The sequence below is a fragment of the Rhinoderma darwinii genome, chromosome 1 (assembly GCF_050947455.1).
Source record: "Rhinoderma darwinii isolate aRhiDar2 chromosome 1, aRhiDar2.hap1, whole genome shotgun sequence".
Taxonomy (NCBI): Eukaryota; Metazoa; Chordata; class Amphibia; order Anura; family Rhinodermatidae; genus Rhinoderma; species Rhinoderma darwinii.
This window is the reverse complement of record NC_134687.1, coordinates 173,449,897-173,474,458: the sequence shown is the minus strand read 5'-3', so window position 1 is coordinate 173,474,458 and position 24,562 is coordinate 173,449,897. Positions and strand designations below refer to the sequence as shown.

The following is a 24,562-nucleotide window of genomic DNA, read 5'->3' as shown; positions in this document are numbered from 1 at the left end:
CACATAACATATCCAGGAAATATTATTTTAGGTTATGGTCAAAACTTTTACTGCTCACTTTATACCAAGAAAAATGTGATCCCTCCAAAGATGGGAAACTTCAAGGCAACTCCAATGAGTCAGGCTACATTCACATGGCCATATTATCAGGCCATATAGAAGGTATCTGAGAAAAGCAAGAAACCGGTCCTTTGGAAAAAGCGGTCCTGTCTGATGGTTTCCCCTTCTATTTTAGAACAATAATTATATTGAACCTGCACAGACCAATAATATGGCCGTCTAAAGTCTCCTGTATTACGAGAAAAATTTCTGATTTCTATCAAGTGTTTCTTCTTCATAACAATCTTTCACAATTATCAAAATCAATTCCAAGCAATTTGGATTAAATGGAAACAAATAAATAAAAAATTGACAAACAACCTCGAATGGTTTGTTGTGAGGTTAAAGGGGAAACCCCGATATATCAGATGGTAATGCATCTTTGAGTTCAACAGTTTGGCAATACAAAATATCTGAAGGGGTTTGGTTGCTTTATAGTGCCACAACCCATTTAATGGAGAAATCTGTGTGCTCGGAACCCCATCAATAGCATATTCTAGCAAGTTTCTGTGGCACATTGGAGGATGTATTAAGTGGAATTTGCCCTTCACCAGCTACACCCTGCCCAAGTGAATAGTTTCCATTACAAATAAGTAACACATAGGGTATGCCGATAACAGATATATAAACTTCTCCTGAACATGCATTGTTGAGTTAAGACTTCTGCTAATTCATACATTAAAATGTATGGATTAGCAGACGTCTTCATTTATAAGATACACCAAATTGGAGTATTTTCTAAGCAAGAATAATAAGTCTCTGGTCAAATAACTAAATTTCCAGATGACTAACAGCTCTGAACAAGCATTCCTCTGGAGGACTCTGGCACAATAATGTGCCACAACGTTCCAGCAGAAGACAACCCAATTTGGAGCGGACTTTGTAGCCAATCAAGTGCCACTAGGGTCTATTTCTAACGGGCTGATTCACAAATAATCTATAATGTGTATCAGGATATATGTCCTGTATAGGCAATGATAAAGTTTACAATGCAGTTCAAAGTAGACGCCACTACATGTTCTGATATAACCAAGGAAACCCAGGCCGACACGAATATAATATTCTGTATCATTAAGAACAGTCTTCAATCAGACTGTGACAAAACTTATGTTTATAGGAGTTGGCCGTCTTCAGCAAATTAATGTTATTTTTTGTAGAATTAAAATTTTCCAATATAATTTCTGTATTAATTCCTCCCAATTATCAAGATCTCGGCTTGTTGCTATTCAGAAGAAACATATATTGTTTACTTCTAGTGAATACAATTCTGTCCATGATCATGTGATGTACACACAGGTGCTGGGATCGTTACAGTATGTGTGTCAGATCTGTGTCTTGTAACGATCCCAGCACCTGTGTGTCCATCACATGACCATGGACAGAATTTTATGCACTGGACTTAACCCCTACCCGCACCAGGACGTAACTGTCCGTCGTTGCGGGAGGTTACTTCCCGCACGAGGACGTATAGTTACTGAGTTATTCCCGGTGCACACTGTCGGCGACAGTGTGCACCGGGAACCGGGAGGTCAGCTGTCGCCGACAGCTGACACTCCCCTCTTGCCGGCCAGCGGTCCTTTGCCGCTGATTTCGGCGAATTAACCCCTTAAATTTGGCGATCGGGTGCAATCGCCGAATTTTAGGGGTTTCTAGCATATCGGCAGACCCCCGTCCGAAATCGCGGGGTCTGCCGATAGACCGTCGGCTGGTCCTGATAGGCTTCCTGTCAGAGTGACAGAAAGTCACTGTGCCGTTCCCGATGCACACTGTCGGCGACAGTGTGCATCGGGAACTTGGAGATCAGCTGTCCCCGACAGCTGACACTCTCCAGTGTTGCCGATCAGCAGCTCATCGCCGCTGATTTTGGCAATTAACCCGTTACATGCGGGGCTCGATTGCGATCTCCGCATGTAGCGGGTTTGTAGCGCATCAGCAGCCCCCATGCAATCGTGGGGGCTTCTGATGCTTGTGATGGCACCCGGGGGCCAGACAACGGCCCCCAAGTCTGCCATGTATGTCAGCCTATGAGGATCAGCCTCTGCTGATCCTCGTAGACCAACTGTCAGAGTGACTGTGACGTCACACTGACAGCTGGAATACATTACACTACCTAGGTAGTGTAATGTATTCTAGCAGCGATCAAAGCTGCAGGTCAAAAAAAGAAAGTGTAAAAAGTAAAAAAAAGTTAATAAAAATGTTTTATAAAAGTGTAAAAATAAAAGGTTTTGTTTTCCTATAATAAGTCATTTATTATAGGGAAAAAATGAAAACGTTAAAAAAAAGTACACATATTTGGTATCGCCGCGTTCGTAACGGCCCAAACTATGAAACTATAATGTTAATTTTTCCGCACGGTGAACGCAGCAAACAAAATAAACGGAAAACTGTCAGCATCGCTATTTTTTGGTCACCACCCCTCCCAAGATATAGAATAAAACGTGATCAAAAAGTCGCATTTACCCCTAAATGGTACCAATAAAAACTACAACCCGTCCCGCAAAAAACAAGACCTCCCACAGCTTTTTTGACGAAAAAATAAAGTTACGGCTCAGAATAGCGTGTCCCAGAAAATAAATTATTTTATAGAAACTTAATTTTATTGTGCAAACGCTGCAAAACGTAAAAAAAACTATACACATATGGTATCGGCGTAATCGTACCGACCTGCAGAATAAATTAAACGTAATTTATTGCGCACGGTGAACGCTGTAATAAATAAAGAATTTAAAGCGCCAAAATTGCTGTTTTTTGGTCACCTTAGCTCTAAAAAAGATCCTGAGGGGCCAAAATGCTCACTATACCCCTAGAAAAATTCCTTGAGGGGTGTAGATTCCAAAATAGGGTGACTTTTGGGGGGTTTCCACTGTTTTGGTCCCTCCGGGGCGTTGCAAACCCGACATGGCACTGAAAACCAATCCAGCAAAATCTGCGCTCCAAAATCCAAAAGGCACTTCCTCCCTCCTGAGCACTGCTGTGGGTCCAAACATCAGTTTACGACCACATATGGGGTATTGCCGTAATCGGGAGAAATTGCTTTACAAATGTTGGGCGGCTTTTTCTCCTTTATTCCTTGTAAAAATGAAAAAATTATATATTTCCACAGAAAAATAGGTGATTTTCTTCTTCACAGACTAATTCCACTAAATTCTGCAAAAAACTGTGGGGTCAAAATGCTAACTATACCCCTAGAAAAATGCCTTGAGGGGTGTAGTTTCCAAAATGGGGTCACTTTTGGGGGTTTCGACTGTTTAGGTACCACAAGACCTCCTCAAACCAGACATGGTGCCTAAAATATATTCCTAAAAAAAGGAGGCCACAAAATCCACTAAGCGCTCCTTTGCTTCTGAGGCCTGTGTTTCAGTCCATTAGGACACTAGGGCCACATGTTGGATATTTCTAAAATCTGCAGAATCTGGGCAATAAATATTGAGTTGCGTTTCTCTGGTAAAACCTTCTGTGTTACAGATTTTTTTTTATTACAAATGAATTTCGGCAAAAAAAATGAAATTTGTAAATTTCACCTCTACTTTGCCTTAATTCCTGTGAAACGCCTAAAGGGTTAAAATACTTTCTGAATGTGGTTTTGAATACTTTGAGGGGTGCAGTTTTCAAAATGGGGTGATTTATGGGGACTTTCTAATATATAAGGCCCTCAAAGCCACTTCAGAACTGAACTGGTCCCTGAAAAATAGCCTTTTGAAATTTTATTGAAAATATGAGAAATTGCTGCTAAAGTTCTAAGCCTCGTAATGTCCTAGAAAAATAAAAGTACGTGAAAAAAAATGATGCAAACATAAAGTAGATATATGGGGGATGTTAACTAGTAACTATTTTGTGTGGTATTACTATCTGTTTTACAAGCAAATACATTTACATTTAGAAAAATGCTAATTTTTGCAAATTTTTGCTAAAATTTGAAGTTTTTCACAAATAAATATTGAATTTATCGACCAAATTTTTTCACTAACATAAAGTACAATATGTCACGAGAAAACAATCTCAGAATCGCTTGGATAGGTAAAAGCGTTCCGGAGTTATTACCACATAAAGTGACACGTCAGATTTGAAAAAATCATCTGTGTCCACAAGGCCAAAACAGGCTGTGTCCTGAAGGGGTTAAACAATAAATGTTTCTTCTGAACAACAACAAGCAGAGAACTTGAAAACCATAAGGAATTAATACAGTAAGTATATTGGATAATTGTATAACTTTTAGTTATAGAAAAATAACATTCATTTGCTGAAACCGGACAACCCTTTTAAGGTCTATTTTGTCTTGTTCACAGTAAGTGGCACAAAATCATATACATATATAAACATATACATTTATAAACGTATACATCACTTATAACCCTTAGAGATGCCATCACTGCACCAATGTGTGACATTGTATCTATACCTTTCTTTAGGAAAACGGATGGATGGAAAGATCGTACATAGCAGATGGTTACGCCAGAAAATCAGTAGCACAGAGGCCGGACATTTCATCTGGCCCAGTAAGGATTCATTTTCCTCTAATTTCAATCTAAAAAAGTAATCCGCTTACTGGGGTTGTTCCAGCACATCAGCTTTTAATAGAGGACACCTGCTCTCCACGAGAATCATAAAGGTGAAACACATATTGCATATACATTCCACTGCCGATTGCTCCAATTGTCCTGGAGGCCATTTCTAGATTATCCCAAGATTCCAGGAAGTTTAATAAAGAATCCAGTATATAGTAGTGAAGAAAACTTTAGAAGTATAGAGAAAATACAACGTGGACAATACAGATCATCTGCTCAATGTAATTCTCAAGGGAAGACCAGACCACAACACGTAATAAACGACGAGCAATGCACTTTTATAGAATTTCTGGGTGGGAAAATTTGTCTCATACCTAATAAAATGTCATGTGAGTCACTGGCTCTAAAATAAAATGATGATGGAAAATCAGACAGCCTGATGATAACAGGAGAATGAGCCAGAAGCCCGCGCAGAACATATGCATAATATATTGAGATCAAGGCTATGTCTTTATTAGGAGGTCACATGGGCATGGGTGGATCTCCGCGCCAATGACTAACTTTCACGACAAGTTTAATGGGAAAATCAATCAGAATTGCTCCATGACAACAGTCAAGCCTGGCACCTTTCTAATGTTCGGTCCATGCCAGGTGTCTGTCTTCCATCATACGGCATTTAATGTAGCGCCAGGAATATCAAATAAAGATTTTCTTAGAAATGGACGCACTGAATAATAGAAACTTTGGAGCTATATCAGCCAACATGAAACGAAGAAGGAATTATTTTCCATTTAGAAGACCCCCATCATGCGGAGAAAAATATTGTTCTCCCAGACATGTGTTCTTTACTTGGCTAGGACTTCTCTATAAAACATAGTTGGTTCTACAACCAGTCCAATCTACATGACTTATTATTCTTGTATTGGAAAGAAAAAAACTTATATTAAAGAGGTTTGGTATAAATAAAGATTAATCATTGTATAATGAAAAGTTCAGCAATTATTTTTATAATACTTTATTTCAATTTCTCACCATTTTCAACATATGTTTGCTGTCAGTAAATGTGTAATGGTGGGGGGGGGTAGGGAAACGGACAAGTGAGCCCTAATCTACCCGCCACTCTGTCCCTGCCTACTTGCAACGACCCGCCCTAGACGACGGGGTACAACTGGGCGGCGGTCCCTGCGCTCAGTAAGTGCATGACAAACACGACAAACAAACAAGGGAACACAAGCAAGGGAAATGGGCAGTTGCTCGCGGAAACACCGTGAGCAACAGAGTAGTGAACGAGCCGAGTCAAGCCAGGAGAGTGCGAGGTACAAAGCGAAAAGCAGAAGAGTAGTCGGTAAGCCAGGGTCTGTATGGAGCAGGATCAAAAAGTAGCAGGAGCTGTAGCTGGGCCAGGAAACCTCAAGGAAAGAATTCACAAGCACAGATGGACAGGAAGAGCAGGCTTTAATAGACCGAGGGCGGGAGCTAGCTGAGTCTGGCCAGGTTGCGATAGGCTCTCCCACTCCTAAGCCTGCCAGCCTGAGTGGAGGAAGCTGGTGTCTGTCTCAGGGATGTACACTCAGGTGTTGACTGATTAATTCTGGGAGTTAACCCTGAAGCAGTGCCTGGCAGATCCTTTACAGTACCCCCCCTTTTATGAGGGGCCACCGGACCCTTTCTAAGTGGACCTGGCTTACTGGGGAAACGCAGGTGGAACCTCCTGACCAATACCCCAGCGTGAACATCCCGGGCGGGTACCCAAGTCCTCTCCTCGGGCCCGTATCCTCTCCAATGGACCAGGTACTGGAGGGAGCCTTGGACCATCTTGCTGTCCACGATCCTGGCCACCTCAAATTCCACCCCCTCAGGGGTGAGGACGGGAACAGGAGGTTTCCTCGAGGGGGCCAAGGACGGGGAGCAGCGTTTCAGGAGGGAGGCATGAAACACGTTGTGTATACGAAAAGACGGGGGTAACTCCAGCCGGAAAGAGACAGGACTGAGGACCTCAATGACCTTATACGGCCCAATAAACCGGGGAGCAAACTTTTTGGACGGAACCTTGAGACGCAAGTTCCTGGATGACAACCACACCAGATCCCCGACCACAAACAGGGGGTTAGCAGAACGTCTTCTATCGGCCTGAGCCTTCTGTATGCTCTGGGACGCCTCTAGGTTCTTCTGAACCTGGGCCCAGACTGTGCACAGATCCCGATGAACGACCTCCACCTCGGGATTGTTGGAACAACCAGGTGAAACGGAGGAGAACCGTGGATTAAACCCAAAATTACAGAAAAAGGGAGAGACCCCTGACGAGTTACTGACCCGGTTATTAAGGGAAAATTCGGCAAGGGGAATGAAAGAAACCCAATCAAATTGACAGTCAGAGACAAAACATCTTAAGTATTGTTCTAGAGACTGATTAGTCCTCTCCGTTTGGCCATTGGTTTCAGGATGGAAGGCAGAGGAGAAGGACAGATCAATCCCCAACTTATTACAGAAGGCTCTCCAAAACAATGAAACAAATTGTACCCCTCTGTCAGAAACAATATTGACGGGGACCCCATGGAGACGCAGGATGTGTTTGATAAACAAGGTAGCCAACGTCTTGGCGTTGGGTAGTTTCTTGAGGGGCACAAAGTGGCACATTTTACTGAAGCGGTCTACCACCACCCACACCACCGACTTGCCTTGGGATGGAGGCAAATCGGTGATAAAATCCATGGAGATATGTGTCCAAGGTCTCTGGGGAATGGGCAACGAACGCAGTAAGCCCGCTGGTCGGGACCTGGGAGTCTTGGACCTGGCACAAACCTCACAGGCGGCGACGTAGGCCTTAACGTCTTTAGGCAAACCAGGCCACCAATAATTTCTGGTAATGAGGTGTTTGGTACCCAGGATGCCTGGATGGCCAGATAGTGCGGAGTCGTGATTTTCCCTAAGTACCCTTAGCCGGAATTGCAGGGGAACAAACAGCTTGTTCTCAGGAAGGTTCCCAGGAGCTGAACCTTGATCAGCAGCAATTTCAGAGACTAAATCGGACTCGATAGAGGAAATGACTATACCTGGAGTCAAAATACAAACAGGATCTTCCTCCGAAGGAGGGCTGGCCATGAAGCTACGCGACAGTGCATCCGCCTTAATATTTTTAGACCCGGCCCTATAGGTAACCAAAAAATTGAATCTGGTAAAAAACAACGCCCATCGAGCTTGTCTCGGGTTTAGCCTCCGGGCAGATTCTAGGAAAACCAGATTCTTGTGGTCGGTAAGGACCGTTACCTGGTGCCTAGCCGCCTCCAGGAAGTGGCGCCACTCTTCAAATGCCCATTTAATGGCTAAAAGTTCGCGGTTGCCAATATCATAGTTACACTCCGTGGGCGAAAACTTCCTAGAAAAGTAAGCACAGGGGCGGAGATGGGTGAGGGAGCTGGTACCCTGGGACAAGACGGCCCCCACTCCCACCTCGGACGCGTCAACCTCCACAATAAATGGCTCCCTTTGGTTGGGCTGAACCAGCACGGGGGCCGAGATAAAGCACTTCTTGAGGGTCTCAAAAGCCTGGACGGCCTCAGGGGGCCAATGGAGGACATCAGCACCCTTGCGAGTGAGGTCCGTAAGAGGCTTAGCGACGACCGAGAAGTTAGCAATAAATCTCCTGTAATAGTTAGCGAACCCCAAAAAACACTGTAGCGCTTTCAGGGAGGCAGGTTGGACCCATTCAGCCACAGCCTGAACCTTGGCAGGGTCCATGCGGAATTCATGAGGAGTGAGGATTTGACCTAAAAATGGTATCTCCTGTACCCCAAATACACATTTTTCGATTTTGGCAAACAGTTTGTTTTCTCGAAGGACCTGGAGCACTTTCCTGACATGCTCTATGTGGGAGGACCAGTCCCTGGAAAACACCAATATGTCATCAAGGTACACTACAAGAAATATCCCCAGGTAATTTCTCAAAATCTCATTTATGAAGTTCTGGAAGACCGCAGGGGCATTGCACAACCCAAAGGGCATGACGAGGTATTCGAAATGGCCTTCGGGCGTGTTAAACGCAGTCTTCCACTCATCCCCCTCTTTGATGCGAATAAGGTTATACGCCCCCCGTAGATCCAATTTAGAGAACCATTGGGCCCCCTGAACCTGATTAAAGAGATCAGGAATCAAAGGAAGGGGATACTGGTTCCTTACCGTGACCTTATTCAGGCCACGGTAGTCAATGCATGGCCTAAGACCCCCATCCTTCTTCCCTACGAAGAAGAAGCCAGCACCTACCGGAGAAGAAGAGGGACGAATGTAACCCTTGGCCAGGGATTCCTGGATATACTCCCTCATGGCTTCACGTTCGGGACAGGAAAGGTTAAATATTCTACCCTTAGGAAGCTTAGCTCCTGGTACCAATTCGATAGCGCAATCGTATTCTCTATGAGGCGGTAATACTTCGGAGGCCTCTTTAGAGAAAACATCAGCGAAGTCCTGAACAAACTCGGGTAGCGTATTCACCTCCTTAGGGGGAGAAATAGAATTAACAGAAAAACATGACGTACAACATTCATTACCCCATTTGGTTAGCTCCCCAGTATTCCAGTCAAACGTGGGATTATGCAACTGCAACCAGGGAAGACCTAGAACCAAATCGTACGATAATCCCTGCATCAATAGTACAGAGCACTGCTCCAAATGCATGGAGCCAACAAGGAGTTCAAAAACAGGGGTATGCTGTGTAAAATAACCATTAGCAAGAGGAGTGGAGTCGATACCCACTACCGGAACAGGTTTAGGCAAATCAATCAGAGGCATAGCAAGAGACATAGCAAATTCCACAGACATGATATTAGTAGAGGATCCTGAATCCACGAAGGCACTGCCGGTAGCAGACCTACCACCAAACGAGACCTGAAAGGGAAGCAATATCTTAGTACGTTTCATATTTACGGGAAATACCTGTGCGCCCAAGTGACCTCCCCGATGATCACTTAGACGCGGGAGCTCTCTGGCAGCATTCTTACGCTTGGGACAGTTGTTTACTTGATGCTTGACATCCCCACAGTAGAAGCAGAGACCATTCTTCCTGCGGAATTCTCTACGTTGTTGAGGGGACACGGAGGCCCCGAGTTGCATAGGTATTTCTGAGTCTTTAGGGGACAAACGAAGCAACGGGACTTCGGGAGGCATCATGGGGGAGTCGGAGGAAAAAACACATAAACGTTCACGTTGTCGTTCCCTGAGACGTCGGTCAAGTCGTACCACTAAAGCCATAACCTGGTCTAGGGAGTCAGAAGAGGGATAGCTAACTAGCAGGTCTTTCAGGGCGTTCGACAGACCCAACCTAAACTGGCACCTTAAGGCAGGGTCATTCCACCGAGAAGCTACGCACCACTTCCGAAAGTCAGAGCAATACTCCTCAACAGGTCTCTTACCCTGACGTAAGGTCACCAGCTGACTCTCGGCAAAGGCAGTTCTGTCAGTCTCGTCATAAATAAGTCCGAGGGCAGAAAAGAAACAATCAACGGAGGAAAGTTCAGGGGCGCCAGGAGCCAAGGAGAAGGCCCACTCTTGGGGCCCTTCCTGGAGCCGGGACATAATTATACCCACCCGCTGGCTCTCAGAACCTGAGGAGTGAGGCTTTAAGCGAAAGTAAAGCTTACAACTCTCCCGAAAGGAGAGAAAAGCCCTCCGGTCACCTGAGAACCGGTCGGGCAACTTGAGGTGGGGTTCAAGGGGTGCGGTGAGGGGAACTACCAAGGTAGCATCAGGCTGGTTGACCCTCTGAGCCAGGGCCTGGACCTGTAGGGAGAGACCCTGCATTTGCTGAGCCAGGGTTTCACGGGGTTCCATAATGGTGTCAGGGACCAGGGTAGACTAGGTATAGGGCTTGTGAATTTGTAATGGTGGGGGGGGTAGGGAAACGGACAAGTGAGCCCTAATCTACCCGCCACTCTGTCCCTGCCTACTTGCAACGACCCGCCCTAGACGACGGGGTACAACTGGGCGGCGGTCCCTGCGCTCAGTAAGTGCATGACAAACACGACAAACAAACAAGGGAACACAAGCAAGGGAAATGGGCAGTTGCTCGCGGAAACACCGTGAGCAACAGAGTAGTGAACGAGCCGAGTCAAGCCAGGAGAGTGCGAGGTACAAAGCGAAAAGCAGAAGAGTAGTCGGTAAGCCAGGGTCTGTATGGAGCAGGATCAAAAAGTAGCAGGAGCTGTAGCTGGGCCAGGAAACCTCAAGGAAAGAATTCACAAGCACAGATGGACAGGAAGAGCAGGCTTTAATAGACCGAGGGCGGGAGCTAGCTGAGTCTGGCCAGGTTGCGATAGGCTCTCCCACTCCTAAGCCTGCCAGCCTGAGTGGAGGAAGCTGGTGTCTGTCTCAGGGATGTACACTCAGGTGTTGACTGATTAATTCTGGGAGTTAACCCTGAAGCAGTGCCTGGCAGATCCTTTACAAAATGACAACATTAGTGTTTACATTCAGAGGCTGAAAACCTAACCTACAGATCTAGTACGTGTAACAGATGAGAGGGGGATACAACTAGCATATTCGCTTTAAAGCTTTTGACCTAAAGGGGTTGTGCCAAGATCGACATTTATCACCGATCCACAGAAGATCATTTTGTTACCTCAATTCTGGCGTAAAATACACATGTTCCTGTACATCTGCGGATTTCACCCCTGTCGTTAGTGGTTAAATCTGGTGAAAATCCATAGTAGAGATTGAGATGCTGCAGATTTTAACATCCACACCGCAGGTCAAATCCCGTAGCATACAGATGAGATTTGATGAAATCTCATCTGCATGGCTGGTATTCTATTCCGCTGCAGACTTTCCATCTCGTGTGCAGCGGGCCTGTTACTAAAAGTGAAGCAACACTTTAAAAATAAAAGTGGTCTCATTGGTGCATGTGTGAGGTCTGTGAAATAACGGTTTACGGTTCCCCGCCTAACATGGGACTATCCATTATCCTGCAGGGGATTAAAGATCCCTCATTGGACATCAGGGCTGATGGCCATCATACCTAATATTTCCAACATATTTCTCCATAATAAAACATGACATCTAAGGCTATGTTCACATCTGCGCGAAGAATTCCGTTTTTCTATTCGGTCACAGAAGCAGAAAAGCAGAATTCAATGCTGCGACAGATCTGTCACATGCCTGAAAACAGCGCCCGTCAAATCCAATTGACTTTAATGGGGTCCATCAGTTTTCCGTCACTGCGTCCATCATTTTATTGAAAAAAACAGCGCAGAATGCGGCCCTCATTTTTTTATGCCGTTTGACGGAATTTGCAACGGAGCCTCCAAAGCCGATGTGAACACTACCTAATCCACTAATACAATTTTGCCTCCTGGTATTATTTTGTCAATATTCTAAATTCATAGTATTCATTTCCTTAATTTTTTTTCCCCAAGAAAACGTTTAATTAAAAAAAACAAAAACAACCCTGCAATTTAAAACTACTCTTACCCTATGACACAATACAGTAATTTTCTGTCTGCACACGCTACTAGTAGCCAGTGCTAAGCGGACATTCCCTGTTGGGTCTGAGCCGATGCCGGCTACAGGTGGATGAGGCCTTCTTGTTCTCTTTAGGCTCCTGGCGGTTGCTGGCAGGGCTGATCTGAAAAGCAGATGAATCTCAACTTTATAGTCCCCCGAATTGAATAAACATTAAAAATTTAAATAACACGTCCCTCGAACAGTATTTGCCAATTCGCAGAGTGGAGAATCGATTTGGCAGCAGAGCAGAAAGAAAATCTTTGTGTGAGACTGTGTAACCTCTCTCATGGTTCAGTGAGCAGCGACAGAGTGATATAATACCAACATAGGAGGGAATGAAACATCATGGCAAAGACACAACAGGACAATAGTCACGGTACCATACGCAGTAATCACCCATATCACAGAACGTGCTAATAAAGACATAAACCGTCCCTTTCTCAGGCACCTGTGCCAGGCTGCGCCTTACCCATTTCCTTTATACAAAAACGAGAACACGAAGAAAAACCTCAAACAAGCAAAGGAGCCCAAGAATCATTACCAACTCCGAACCCTAATATCAGGGGCATAACTAGGCCGCAATGCAAAACCTGTAGCAGGACCACCCATTATAATGCAACATTTGTAGGATCGGTCTTCTCATATTAGGGGAAAGACAATTTGGGCCACCTAAGGCTCCAGAGGACAATATGGTGACCGAGCGGAAAAGCAGGGTATGTGTTAGATATAGTTTTGTATAATCGGTTACCTATTATGAGATATACATCTAACATACATATACACACACACACATATATATATACACACACACACACACACACACATATATATATATATATATATATATATATACACACACATTATATATATATATATATATATATATATATACACACACATATATATATATACACACACACACACACACACATATACATACACACACGCACACACACACACGCACACATATGTCATTAGTACATTATACGACTTATTGAATCTCAGCAAAACAATATGCAGATCAATATGTATATACTGTATGTAGAATATCTCTTATTTAGAGTTTATATAGCTTCGAGCATCTAGAAAGGAAAGTACAATGTTTTCTAAACCTATAATGTCTTTCCATTCCATTTTTAGTGACTATACAGAACAAGTTGCAGTCTGCCCATCTGTTTTTGTTTGACAATTTTTACAAACAAGATGTCCTGGCTGGAGACGTTACCTCATAGGCTTCCTGCCCCGTAGCAAATCTTCAAGACTTTTTTCATAATGTTCAGCTACAACCACCAGTCTCTCTGAGGAAGTAAGCAGAGAATAAATCAAATATTAACATTTGTATAATGAGTTCATATAACCTGACAGAAGGAAAACGTGCCCTCCTACAAGTCAAAGTAGAAAATGGCGGAAGACAATATTTCACCTGGCAATGCCGTGAACGTTAATCAGATTAAATTGACGATATCCATGTGCAGTCTGTGTTTCACGCATCAGTTGCTAAGAAATGCAGAGGAAAAAAAAAAAAGAAAAAAAGAAAGAGCGAGCTTCCACGGGCGTGAATAACGCGTGTCACACACAAAGCACACTGATGTCATACGCAACACACACTGATGTCATACGCAACACACACTGATGTCATACGCAACACACACTGATGTCATACGCAACACACACTGATGTCATACGCAACACACACTGATGTCATACGCAACACACACTGATGTCATACGCAACACACACTGATGGCACACGCAACACACACTGATGGCACACGCAACACACACTGATGGCACACGGACATGAAATTCAGGAAATACGCTCTGTTTTTTGCGCACACAAAACGGACACGCTCGTGTGAATGTAGCCTAAGTGTGTTTAATGATTTCCAAATACAAATGAACCTAAATTTGTCCGGCAGTTTTTAATAAGGAACTGCTAAATCGGACCTACTTATTTGGAAACTTGTATTGGTCTTGCATGCCCGGCAGAGCAAGAGATGGAAAAGCCTTTCAAGATTTTGAGGAGGTGCAGAAAAATGTCTTTAGGGTTAAGTTCACCTTAGTAGATTTTATGTGGAAAACAGACTGAGACCGGAATGTTTTCTTACTAAAGTAATATCCTGATAGGCAGAAAACCAAGGATTTTCTGGATTATTAGATTACCACTAAAATCAATACAAAAAGCAATAAGAAAACAATCCTGTATAGTACAAATTCCAGCCTCCAATTTTTTTACCTTTTTTTTCCTTTTCTAGTTTTCGTCTGCATCTGATGGAATTCTATCATATAATTCGACCTCTGAAAATGTTTTGACTTTTTTACAGATTAATTATATGAATTTTTATACCATCAACGGGTAAAGTACTACAAACTAAAGTCAGGAATTCTCAAAACAAAGGTAAGGTTCCAAATACTGTCATATAAGGTGCAAGGATGTGACAACCAGTGTAGCAGGTGCTCTGAAGCCCGGTAACCAAGGGTTAATTCACACATCACAGCCTGTTAATGCACCTTCAAGGGGACCACCTCCTCCCAAAAGGTGATGTGCAGTGATCACTATAGATGATGGAAGTGGGAAGAAAAGCAGAGTACTGGAAGAATGAAGAAAAAAAAAAAGACAGGGAATAAAGTCCAAAATATTCAAAAGTCTTTTCACGTCCTGATGGATAAAGGCCCCATGGTTACTTGTTACACCCCTGTTAGTAATAGGAGAAATTATTCTTCATTTTTAAAAGCTGTTAAAAAGATGGAATAGTTTAAACATTTACCTAAAGCTGTGTTCACATTATTTGTAGTGGTTATGTTCTGCATATACGCTGGGCAACGCTCAATCAATTACTTTTCCAACGCAATTCATCTATTCAGACAGTCACCTTGTATAAATATTAAAAGGGGTATTAACATCTTGTAATTTTATATCGCTAGGATATGCTATAAGGATGGGAACTCTGGGACCCCTGCCGATCCGGAGCCCTTCAGCATTTTACCTGCACAGCGGCACTCCCAGGGTAACGTCCGTGGCCCGTCGTTCCCACCCACCCCTCGACGTCCGCAACGGCAGACTCATCTCCTTCCTAGGAGACGCCAGCACTCACTTCCGCTCTGAAGTATGCTCTAGGATGTGCGTGCGATCGTGCCCAGCCTTAAAGGCCCAGCGCGCACATGAAAAATATCACTAATCAACCCTAATCACCCTGGACTATAAAATGGGCTCTGCCCTTTCACTCCTTGCCTGAGAGTTGTGTATTCCCATGTTAGTCTTAGCAAATGGTCCCTTAGCGTTCTCCTGTTCCCAGTGTTCCCGTATCCTGCTACCTGTATCCCATGTGGTGTTTTTTCCTGCGCCTTATAGAGTGTTGGAGTCGTGTTGTGCCACCTGTCACACCTGCTGTCATACACCACGTCTGGTGTGATCTGCCACGTGTGGCGTTATCTACCTTCAAGTTTCATCTGTGCCTAAGCCTCTGCTACTGTCTGGACTATTACAGCTACTCTTGTACTAGGACTTTGTATAGACTGTTTGGCCAGATGCTACTCCGTTACGGCGGTGCGGCCTAGTGGGTCCACATACCCATGGATCGTGACACCCGGCCATCCACTGTGCAGGAAACTGTAGTACAGTTCTATTCAAGTAAAGGTGGCTGTGCTGACGTTCTCTTTACAGCGGGTAGCATTGTAGGGCAGGATAAAGATGTTAAAGTTCCTGCCAGTCAGCTAGCGATATGCCATCACTTTCTATGGTGGGAAAAGGGCTTTTAATGAAATTAGAAGTAGAAATGTATGACTTTTTTTCATATAGCAGAGCAGAATTTAATAAATAACTCTCTGGAGGTACATTGTTGATTCTTAGCTAAATGCCCTTTTACACGGGCCAATACTCAGACAAACAAGCGTTCATGTGAACGCTCGTTCCGATCACTGCCCTGTGTAATAAAGGCAACGATCAGCCGATGAACGAGCGTTTTATGCCGCAAGAAAGATTATCGTTGTCGACAGTACATCTACCGTCTAAATTGCTGACATGATAGAAATGTATGGGGAGCAGCGATCGTATTAACCATCGCTCATCCTCATACATTACTTATCATAGCAACTTGTGAAAGGAACAAACGAGTGCAGATCAATAAACTGCCTGGTTGATCGGCGCTCGTTTTCACGGCCCATATCACAATGAGATGTACCAAATTACAAAAACTCAGATCACCATTGCATGGCCAAGCAAGAAGTTCAACTGCTAAACGTCTAGTAAATAACAGGGGGACTGCCCATATTACAAAGTGCCCTGAGCGCCCAGAGCTGTAACATTGTGGCAGCTGTAACATGCCAGGCGATCTCAACATTGCTGCGGAGTAGGGATTGTTAATCATGCATACCTAACCATAAAGAAGACGTAGGATTATTTTTTATGCATCCCGGACATATAGAATGGTAAATAATCAAAAGCAAAACCAGACATGCTGTTATTTTAGAAAATAAAACTCCCAAACCATAGAACGCTTTCAAGAAATTTATTATAAGCAATATAGGTCATCCAAACATCCTGAATTGTCGGCGCACTGAAATCTGGAAAATATATATTCCAATGAAACTTTTTACTACAGGTAATTTACTAGATTTCATTCCCAGGGAGAAGGAACTCACATCAGCACTGGACACTGTGTTCTCGCTGAGGCCTAGCATGGTTCGGTCATAGACCAGACGCATTACAGTTTAACAGGTCCCCCCAGCCTTAGAAAACGCTGGGATTTCTCAGTGTATAGCTTATAACAAACACTTGTATGTGTTATTTTCGTCAGGACAGATAGTGACAGCAGTGACACAATCTCCAGTGTTTCTATTAAAAACATCTTTTTCTTGAATTATCTGTACGTATGTCCGAATGCTAAATAAAAATCAGAGATTTTAGGACATGTAACCAGGGCTTTATACAGCTATTAAATATCATTGTCATTGGGGGAATACATAAAACCTATTGGCAGCACAGAAGAGTAATGACTGTATAGATAAAAACACAAAGGTTGTTATACAGATCCGCACCAAAATTTTGTATAACTTCTCAAGACAGACTAAATACAGAGAATTCGGAATGTCTTCAGATCCTTCTACATTTTTTACGTTTTGTTATGTTGGGGAAAAAACTTGAATTTTTTTTATTTTAGCACAATTTTTCATCAATTTGCACTCATTACCCCATAATAAAGTAAAACAGAATTTTAGAAATTTTTGCAAATTTATTAAAACTGAAACGTTTAAATTTCACATGGACATAAGTATTCAGACCCTTTGCTATGACACTTGAAATTTAGCTCTGGGGGCTGCCCAAACTGTGGGTCGTGACCCCCTGGGGGGCCCTGTGAAGACCTCCAGGAGGCCGCAAACCACTGACTGATGTCCTGGTTTAAACTGTATCTGGGTCTTCAGGATGCAGATACAGTTGAAATCAATGCTGGAGCAAGGAGCCGACGGCTCTTTGCTTTAGCAATCACTTTGCCATGAGCGGATCGGAGCAGACAGGCACGATGTAGTGACGTCATTGCGCATGTCTGCCACACACTGTACGGACCGGAGGAGCAGAAGGATCTCCTCCACCCATCGTAAAGAACGGGCATAGGCTAGTATGTATTTTATTAGACACTATTGTGGCATCATATAGTGTGGGGGCAGCTGTGGGGCATTTTACTGTGAGGTGGCGGTTATGGGGATATTATACAGTGTGGGGATAGCTATGGGGGCTATTTTACTGTGTGGGGGCAGCTATGGGGGGGTCATAATACCGTGTGTAGAATTATACTGTGTGGGGCAGCTATAAAGGGCATTATACTGTGTGTGGGGGCAGCTATGAGGTCATTATACTGTGTGGAGGCAGCTGTAGGGGCATTATACTCTGTGGGGCAGCTATGGGGAGGGACACTAAGGGGTTATTATACTGTGTGGGGTCAGCTATGGGGCATTATAATGTGTGGGGGCAGCTTTACGGGCATTATACTACGTATGTGGGGTGGCACTATAGGGGCATTATACTGTGTGGGGGCCACTAAGGGGTCATTATACTGTGTGGGAGGCCCACTGGGTTGGAGCCCACTCAGATGAGTTTCATCCCCCTGTGGTAAATTCATTTGATTGGACACTATTTGGTAAGACACACACCTGTCTATATAAAGGTCTCACAGCTGAGAGAGAAAAAACCAAGCCATGAGGAGAAATAAAACTGCCTGTAGAGTACAGAGATAGGATTGTGTGGAGGCACAGATCTGAGGAAGGGTACAAAAAAATTCTGCTGCACAAAGTTCCCAAGAGCCCAGTGGGCTCCATAATTCTTAACCGGAAGAAATTTGGAACAACCATGACTCTTCCTAGAGCTGGCCACCCCACTAAACTAAGTAATCGGGGGAGAAGGGTGAGAGAGGTGAACAAGAACCCAATGGTCACTCTGACTGAGCTCTAAAGATCCTGTGTGCAGGTGGGAGAAACTTCCAAAAGGTCAACCAGCACTGCAGCACTCCACCAATCTGGGCTTTATGGCACAGTGGCCAGAAAGTAGACTAGCCTAAGTAAAAGACACATGAAAGCCCGCCTGGAGTTTGCCAAAAAAAGCACCTAAAGTTCTTTCAGACTGTGAGAAACAAGATTCTGTGGTCTGATGAAACCAAGAATGAACTTTTTGGCCTCAATTCTAAGCGTCATGTCTGGAGGAAACCAGGCACTGCTCATCACCTGACCAATACCATCCCTACAGCGACGTATGGTGGTGGCAGCATCATGCCTTGAGGGTGTTTTTCAGCGGCTGGGACAGGGAGACTGGTCAGGGTTGAGGGAAAAATTAATGGAGCAAAGTACAGAGATATTCTTAATGAAAACGTGATCCAGAGTTCTCTGGACCTAAGACTGGGCTGAAGCTCCATCTTCCAACAAGACAATGAAACTAAGCACACCGCCAAGACAACACAGGAGTGGCTTAGGGACAACTCTGTGAATGTCCTTGAGCGGTCCAGCCCGAGCCCGGACTTGAACCCAATCGAACATCTCTGGAGAGACCTGAAAATGGCTGTCCACTGATGGTCCCCATGTAACCTGACAGAGCTTGAGAGGATCTGCAGAGAAGAATGGCAGAAAATCCACAAATCCATGTGTGAAAACCTTGTGGCATCATATCCAAGAAGACTGGTGGCAGTTAGTTGAGGCATCTTTGGCAGTGCTATGTAAAGGGTCTGAATACTTATGTCAATGCAATATTTTAGTTTTTCCTTTTCAAAGATTACGAACATTCGGTTTTCACTTTGACATTATGGAGTATTGAGTGCAAAATGATGGGGAAAAACGTGCATTGTTTTATTATTTTAGCAAAAGGCCTCAACATAACAAAATATTGAAAAAAGGGTGTGAAGACTTTCCGAATGCATTGCACATTCATTTATTTGGTGGACCTGTCACCAAGTTATATAAGTTGAACTGGTTAAATATGGTTAGATATGGCCCACTGTTGTGTTGGCTCCCCATGGGCTAATTTGCTGTAGTTAGCCAACTGGGTGGAGCTAGCTTTTCTGCCTCTGATGCTGACCAACCATCGCAAGGCAGCTTGAGGGTAGTTCATGACCTGATGTCTAACTACAGCAAATTAGCATAGAGGGAGCCAACACAACAGTGGGCCATATTTCTGGAATAGGGGGGAGTCCAGGAAAAAAAGAAATCAGGTAGACAGCGCTATCCATGTCAGTAGACAATTTCAACATCTATCACCTAGTGACAGGTCCTTTTTAATTACATTTCCATAATAAATAAGTTAGTCCCCCATACTATTGTCCTCTCCTTTAAATAAATATAAAGAAAGATTGTAACTTATCTAGGACTATCACCTGGTCAGAATTTACACTAGGTAAGGCCCCATGCACACGACCGTACAAACTCCCGTAATTACGGGCCCATAGACTTCTATTGGCCACGGGTACCTCCCTGTATGCTTACGGGAAGGTGCCCGTGCCGTTGAAAAAGATAGAACATGTCCTATTTCAGGCCGTAATTACGGCACGGGCAGCCCATAGTAGTCTATGGGGCTCCCGTAATTACGGGTGACTACGTGTGTGCACCCGTAATTACGGGAGCGTTGCTAGGCCACGTCAGTAAATAGTCACTGTCCAGGGTGCTGAAAGAGTTAAAGATCGGCAGTAACTGTTTCAGCACCCTGGACAGTGGCTACCGATCACGATATAGATAAAGCTGTAAAAAAACAAAACAAAAAAAAAACGTTCATACTTACCCAGAACTCCCTGCTTCTTCCTCTAGTCCAGCCTCCTGGGATGACGTTACAGCCCATGTGACCGCTGCAGCCAATCACAGGCCAATCACTGGCTGCAGCGCTCACATGGACTGCCGCGTCATCCAGGGAGGTCGGACTGGATGTCAAGAGAGGGACGCGTCACCAAGACAATGGCCGGGTAAGTATGAATTTGTTTTACTTTTATTACAGAAAGGGCTGTCCCTTCTCTCTATCCTGCACTGATAGAGAGAAGGGCTGCCGATTAGTGCAGTGCAATTTTGCAGCCAAAAACGTGCCCGTAAATACGGGTGGAATACGTGTGACACCGGACCCGTATTTACGGGTCCGTAAATACTGGTGCAATACGGGTCCAATAAGTGTGACCAAGGACCCGTATTTACGCCAGTATTTACGGGTGGACAAAAATACGGTCGTGCGCATGGGGCCTAACCGAATCTTAAAAGGAAAAACATTACAGGTTTATTGTTCTGCACAAATAACAGATAAGAGGAGTTGTCTAATGAAGAAAACTCCTTTTCAGATGCCCTCTAAGGGCATAAAGACATCATAGACGGGGTCCCCTGGTGGGCACACCACTCTATGTGCCAGGATGGAGACCAAGCTCATCCATGCATTTGAATGGCTGACATGTAATAATACAGGTATGACCAGAAGTGGCTACTGAGGTTTATTCCCTCTAGTAAGATCAGATTAAATGCAATATTGCAATAGGGAAATTATGTCTCGAGCCACACTGCCTAACAAGGATGTTGGCTTTTAGCCAGCCAAAAGATAGAGTACAAGTCAACACTTCACGGCAGGAAAAGAGGGCGAATGAATGAATGTTAACAATATTATTTGGTTAAAAGACCCTGGATCCAAGAACTTGCAATCTACAGGATACAAACTGGTTGAACTGGTACCTTAACTCATGTTGGTAACATTTAAACTTGAAGCATATTTATTTCACTTCAGGTATTATTTCTACACTTACTGACTTATCAGTCTTGTCAAATTTTACACTGATTATCAGTCTTTGGTTCCTTTTTCAGTTGTTGTTTAGGAATATTATGTGGCCGTTTACAGAACTCAGTGTGGATAGTTGCCACATTACTAATGTCCAACTGTATTTTGTCACCTAACTTATTTTCCACCCTCCATGATCTCCATAAACTTCTTTACATTATAGCACACATAGTACAGATCTGCAAACCCAAATTCTGAAGGCTTCAGAGCTGAAATCAACTTGCTGACAAAATGTCAGAGCTTGCTTATATAATTTGTCATGTAGACTTTACACAAGACACTACACCAGTGCTTCTTAAACTTTGAAGCTACCCCAGGTGTTGTGAAGTGCATAAAAAATAAACTGGTTATGGCTAAACCATACCCAATAAACATACCCAAAAATGCAATATACATATAGCACGGTGCCATTTCTGAAAAAGATATACAAAACAAAAAAGAAAAAATTTTTTTTCCAGAAATATATCAAAGCACTCTCAGGTAAATAGAAATTTGTAAGAAATTATTTTTATTTAAACCTCCGAATATTTCCGGATATATAAATATATATATACAAAATTTTAAAAAATCTCCTGGCCAGGAAAGGATAACGTGATCTAATACACCTTCATATATTAATTAAATCACTTATATGATAAATATACATATGTTCTCCCTAAGCATAGGGACAGACAATTCATTTGGAACAATCGCTGGGTTGTGTTCACACTTGCGTTTTTTAACAAAATGTATTTTTTATCCTCAAGGTGGCCACCATTCCCATTTATAACAGATAGAAATAATTTTTGGGGATAAGAATCTCCTATATAGTGTAATTCCCTATATAGTGTAATTCCCGTCCTGGGAGATTGGCCATCCCATAACCAATAAGCTAATTTAACGGCAGATTTTTTTGTTGTTTTACTCTTCCCTCCTATTTAATACGACCTTGGATTTTGAAGGGGATCAATAGTAGTAGGCAGTCTATTAATTAGACCCAAAGGTCTGAATATATCCCACTCGATCCTTTTTGTTCAAAAGCGACCAATTTTCCAAGATTTTATATGGTAACTTGCGTTTTACCTCTAATTTTCCGGTGAGCATCTGTGATCCATGTGCGGGAGCAGTCAGTTCACGGGCGGAATGGAAAGCTTTCCAAAGGTAAGTTCCAAGCTGTATGGTCAAATATTTCTCAACACCCTTAAAGCTCCACCGCAACGTCAGATGACTTTTTATTTTCTTCTGTGTATCCACTTATTCCACACCGTACACCAAGAGGCACAAGGTCCGGGAGGGCAAGAGCATATGCCGGCAGTAAGGTGAATTCCAATTCACATGGTATCCCCTTCCATATGATGTCTCCAAATTTAGTCAGGGATTTGCAGGGCCAGGTTTAGACGTCACTACCTGCCCAGCTTGATTAGGTCAGCTGACGCGTTTCATCCCTGAACAGGATTTCCTCAGAGCCGTTTAGCATGTGTAGCCAAAGACATTGTATTTATAGTGTCCCAACATTCTTTATTGGTTCCTCGATTGCAAGAGGCTTTATTTTATATATGTATAGATTATATGCAATTATCTTTACACAGTACATTTAATTGTAATTTATATTTCATTTTAAAAATATTTTTTTACGTTTCATTCAGAACAAATAGATAGATCATTTTATTGTGAATCTATATCTATAAGATATTATATTTAATACAGTGGTGGAGGATCAGTGGTATGTCTTCAAAGTAGTTCAGATAGTCAATTGAGTCCGATACTAATAGCATGGGACAGCGTAATATTCTTATAATAAATTTGCAACACATTGTGTATTTAGATGTTATTACTGACCCGTAGGGGAACAAGGAAAAGAATTCCCCCAAAAGTCTATTCTAACCATATAGCTAAATTCTCACTATTTATATAGCCACTTATGCACAAATAAATTTATAAATTTATAAATAAATCTATACAGTATCTCAGGGAGGGCAGGGAAACAGGTCCCATGCCTGAAAAGGCAATGGAACCCGCGTCCCCACCCACCCCGAGTATCCGCAATAATATTGCTAATTTACCGGTGAAAAGTTCCTCCGATAACATAATTTTAATGCATGATTTTAGTTTGTATCACAATTCTATATGGATGGAACTAACAAGATATTCTCTAATCATTACAACGGGTGCCTACTTATAAGAGGGGAGAATTATTTCCCCAACAATATAGTCTAATGACTTCATAATCTTTTGATGCAAGGACTTACAAAGGTAGAAATAGAGCCATCGATATATCCCAAGATTTAATTATTCCATATTCCAAGAGCATACTTATCTCCTAAATTTCCATTATTTTCATCACATCCCAGGGATAGAACCTTTAGATAAAGATATTTCATCTATACTGGAATCATCATTTACTTCAAGGGACCACAGGGAAACAAAATTAAACCCATTTATTGGCACCATCCAATTTTTATATTGCCCACTGGGAACAGACATTAACCATTTGATTTTTTTCCCTTTTTTGTTCCCCCCCCCCATTTTAACCCCATGTTTGATTGTATATTAAGAGAGAGGGGTGGAAAGGAGCGATATTTAAATAGAATCTCCATTCCTCCAACCCAAGATTGTTATTCTTTTCTAGGAATTTGAGGGAAGAGAAAAGGTTTTACTAATATAGAGAAAAGATCAGATGTATGGCCTAATATCATCAGGAGAGAAGGAGGTAGTAGTGATAGGGGGCGAGTGGAGACCGCTCTGGATACTGGTAAACAGCCATCCCAGCAGCAATCAAGCCGCTCCCAACACAATGTTCAAAGGAACATATTAAACTTTATTTCGTTATTTAGTCCCTTGGGATTTAGGGTACCCAACGTGTAAATCCACATGGTTTCCTTTTGTAGGAGTATACGATTCCGATCGCCCCCTCTTCTGTCTTCAAATAATTGATAAATTCCCATGAATTTCAAGCCTGTAGGTGACTGTTCATGGTGTGTCTTGAAGTGTGCTGCTAGTGGATTCTTCATTTCCCCCTTAGTGATATCTAGAATATGTTCACTTATACGTATATGCAACTCGCGTTCCGTTTTCCCGATATATTGTTTCCCACATGGGCAAGTAATGGAATATACAACCATAGTTGAGCGACAATTAATGAAATTGTAAACTTTAAATTCCCTTTTGTGTTCACTATCGGAAAAAGTATCTGATTTCATTACATACTT

General features: G+C 43.0%; 1 protein-coding gene across 1 annotated transcript in view; it reads right to left on the bottom strand.

Annotated features, from left to right (window-relative positions):
• TBCK (TBC1 domain containing kinase) overlaps positions 1–24,562 on the bottom strand; it is a 297,578-nt gene that overhangs the window by 252,936 nt on the left and 20,080 nt on the right. The window contains exon 3 of the mRNA XM_075860593.1: positions 13,321–13,393. Within this exon, the coding sequence (XP_075716708.1) occupies positions 13,321–13,393 (73 nt within the window). The remainder of the gene's footprint in view (positions 1–13,320; positions 13,394–24,562) is intronic.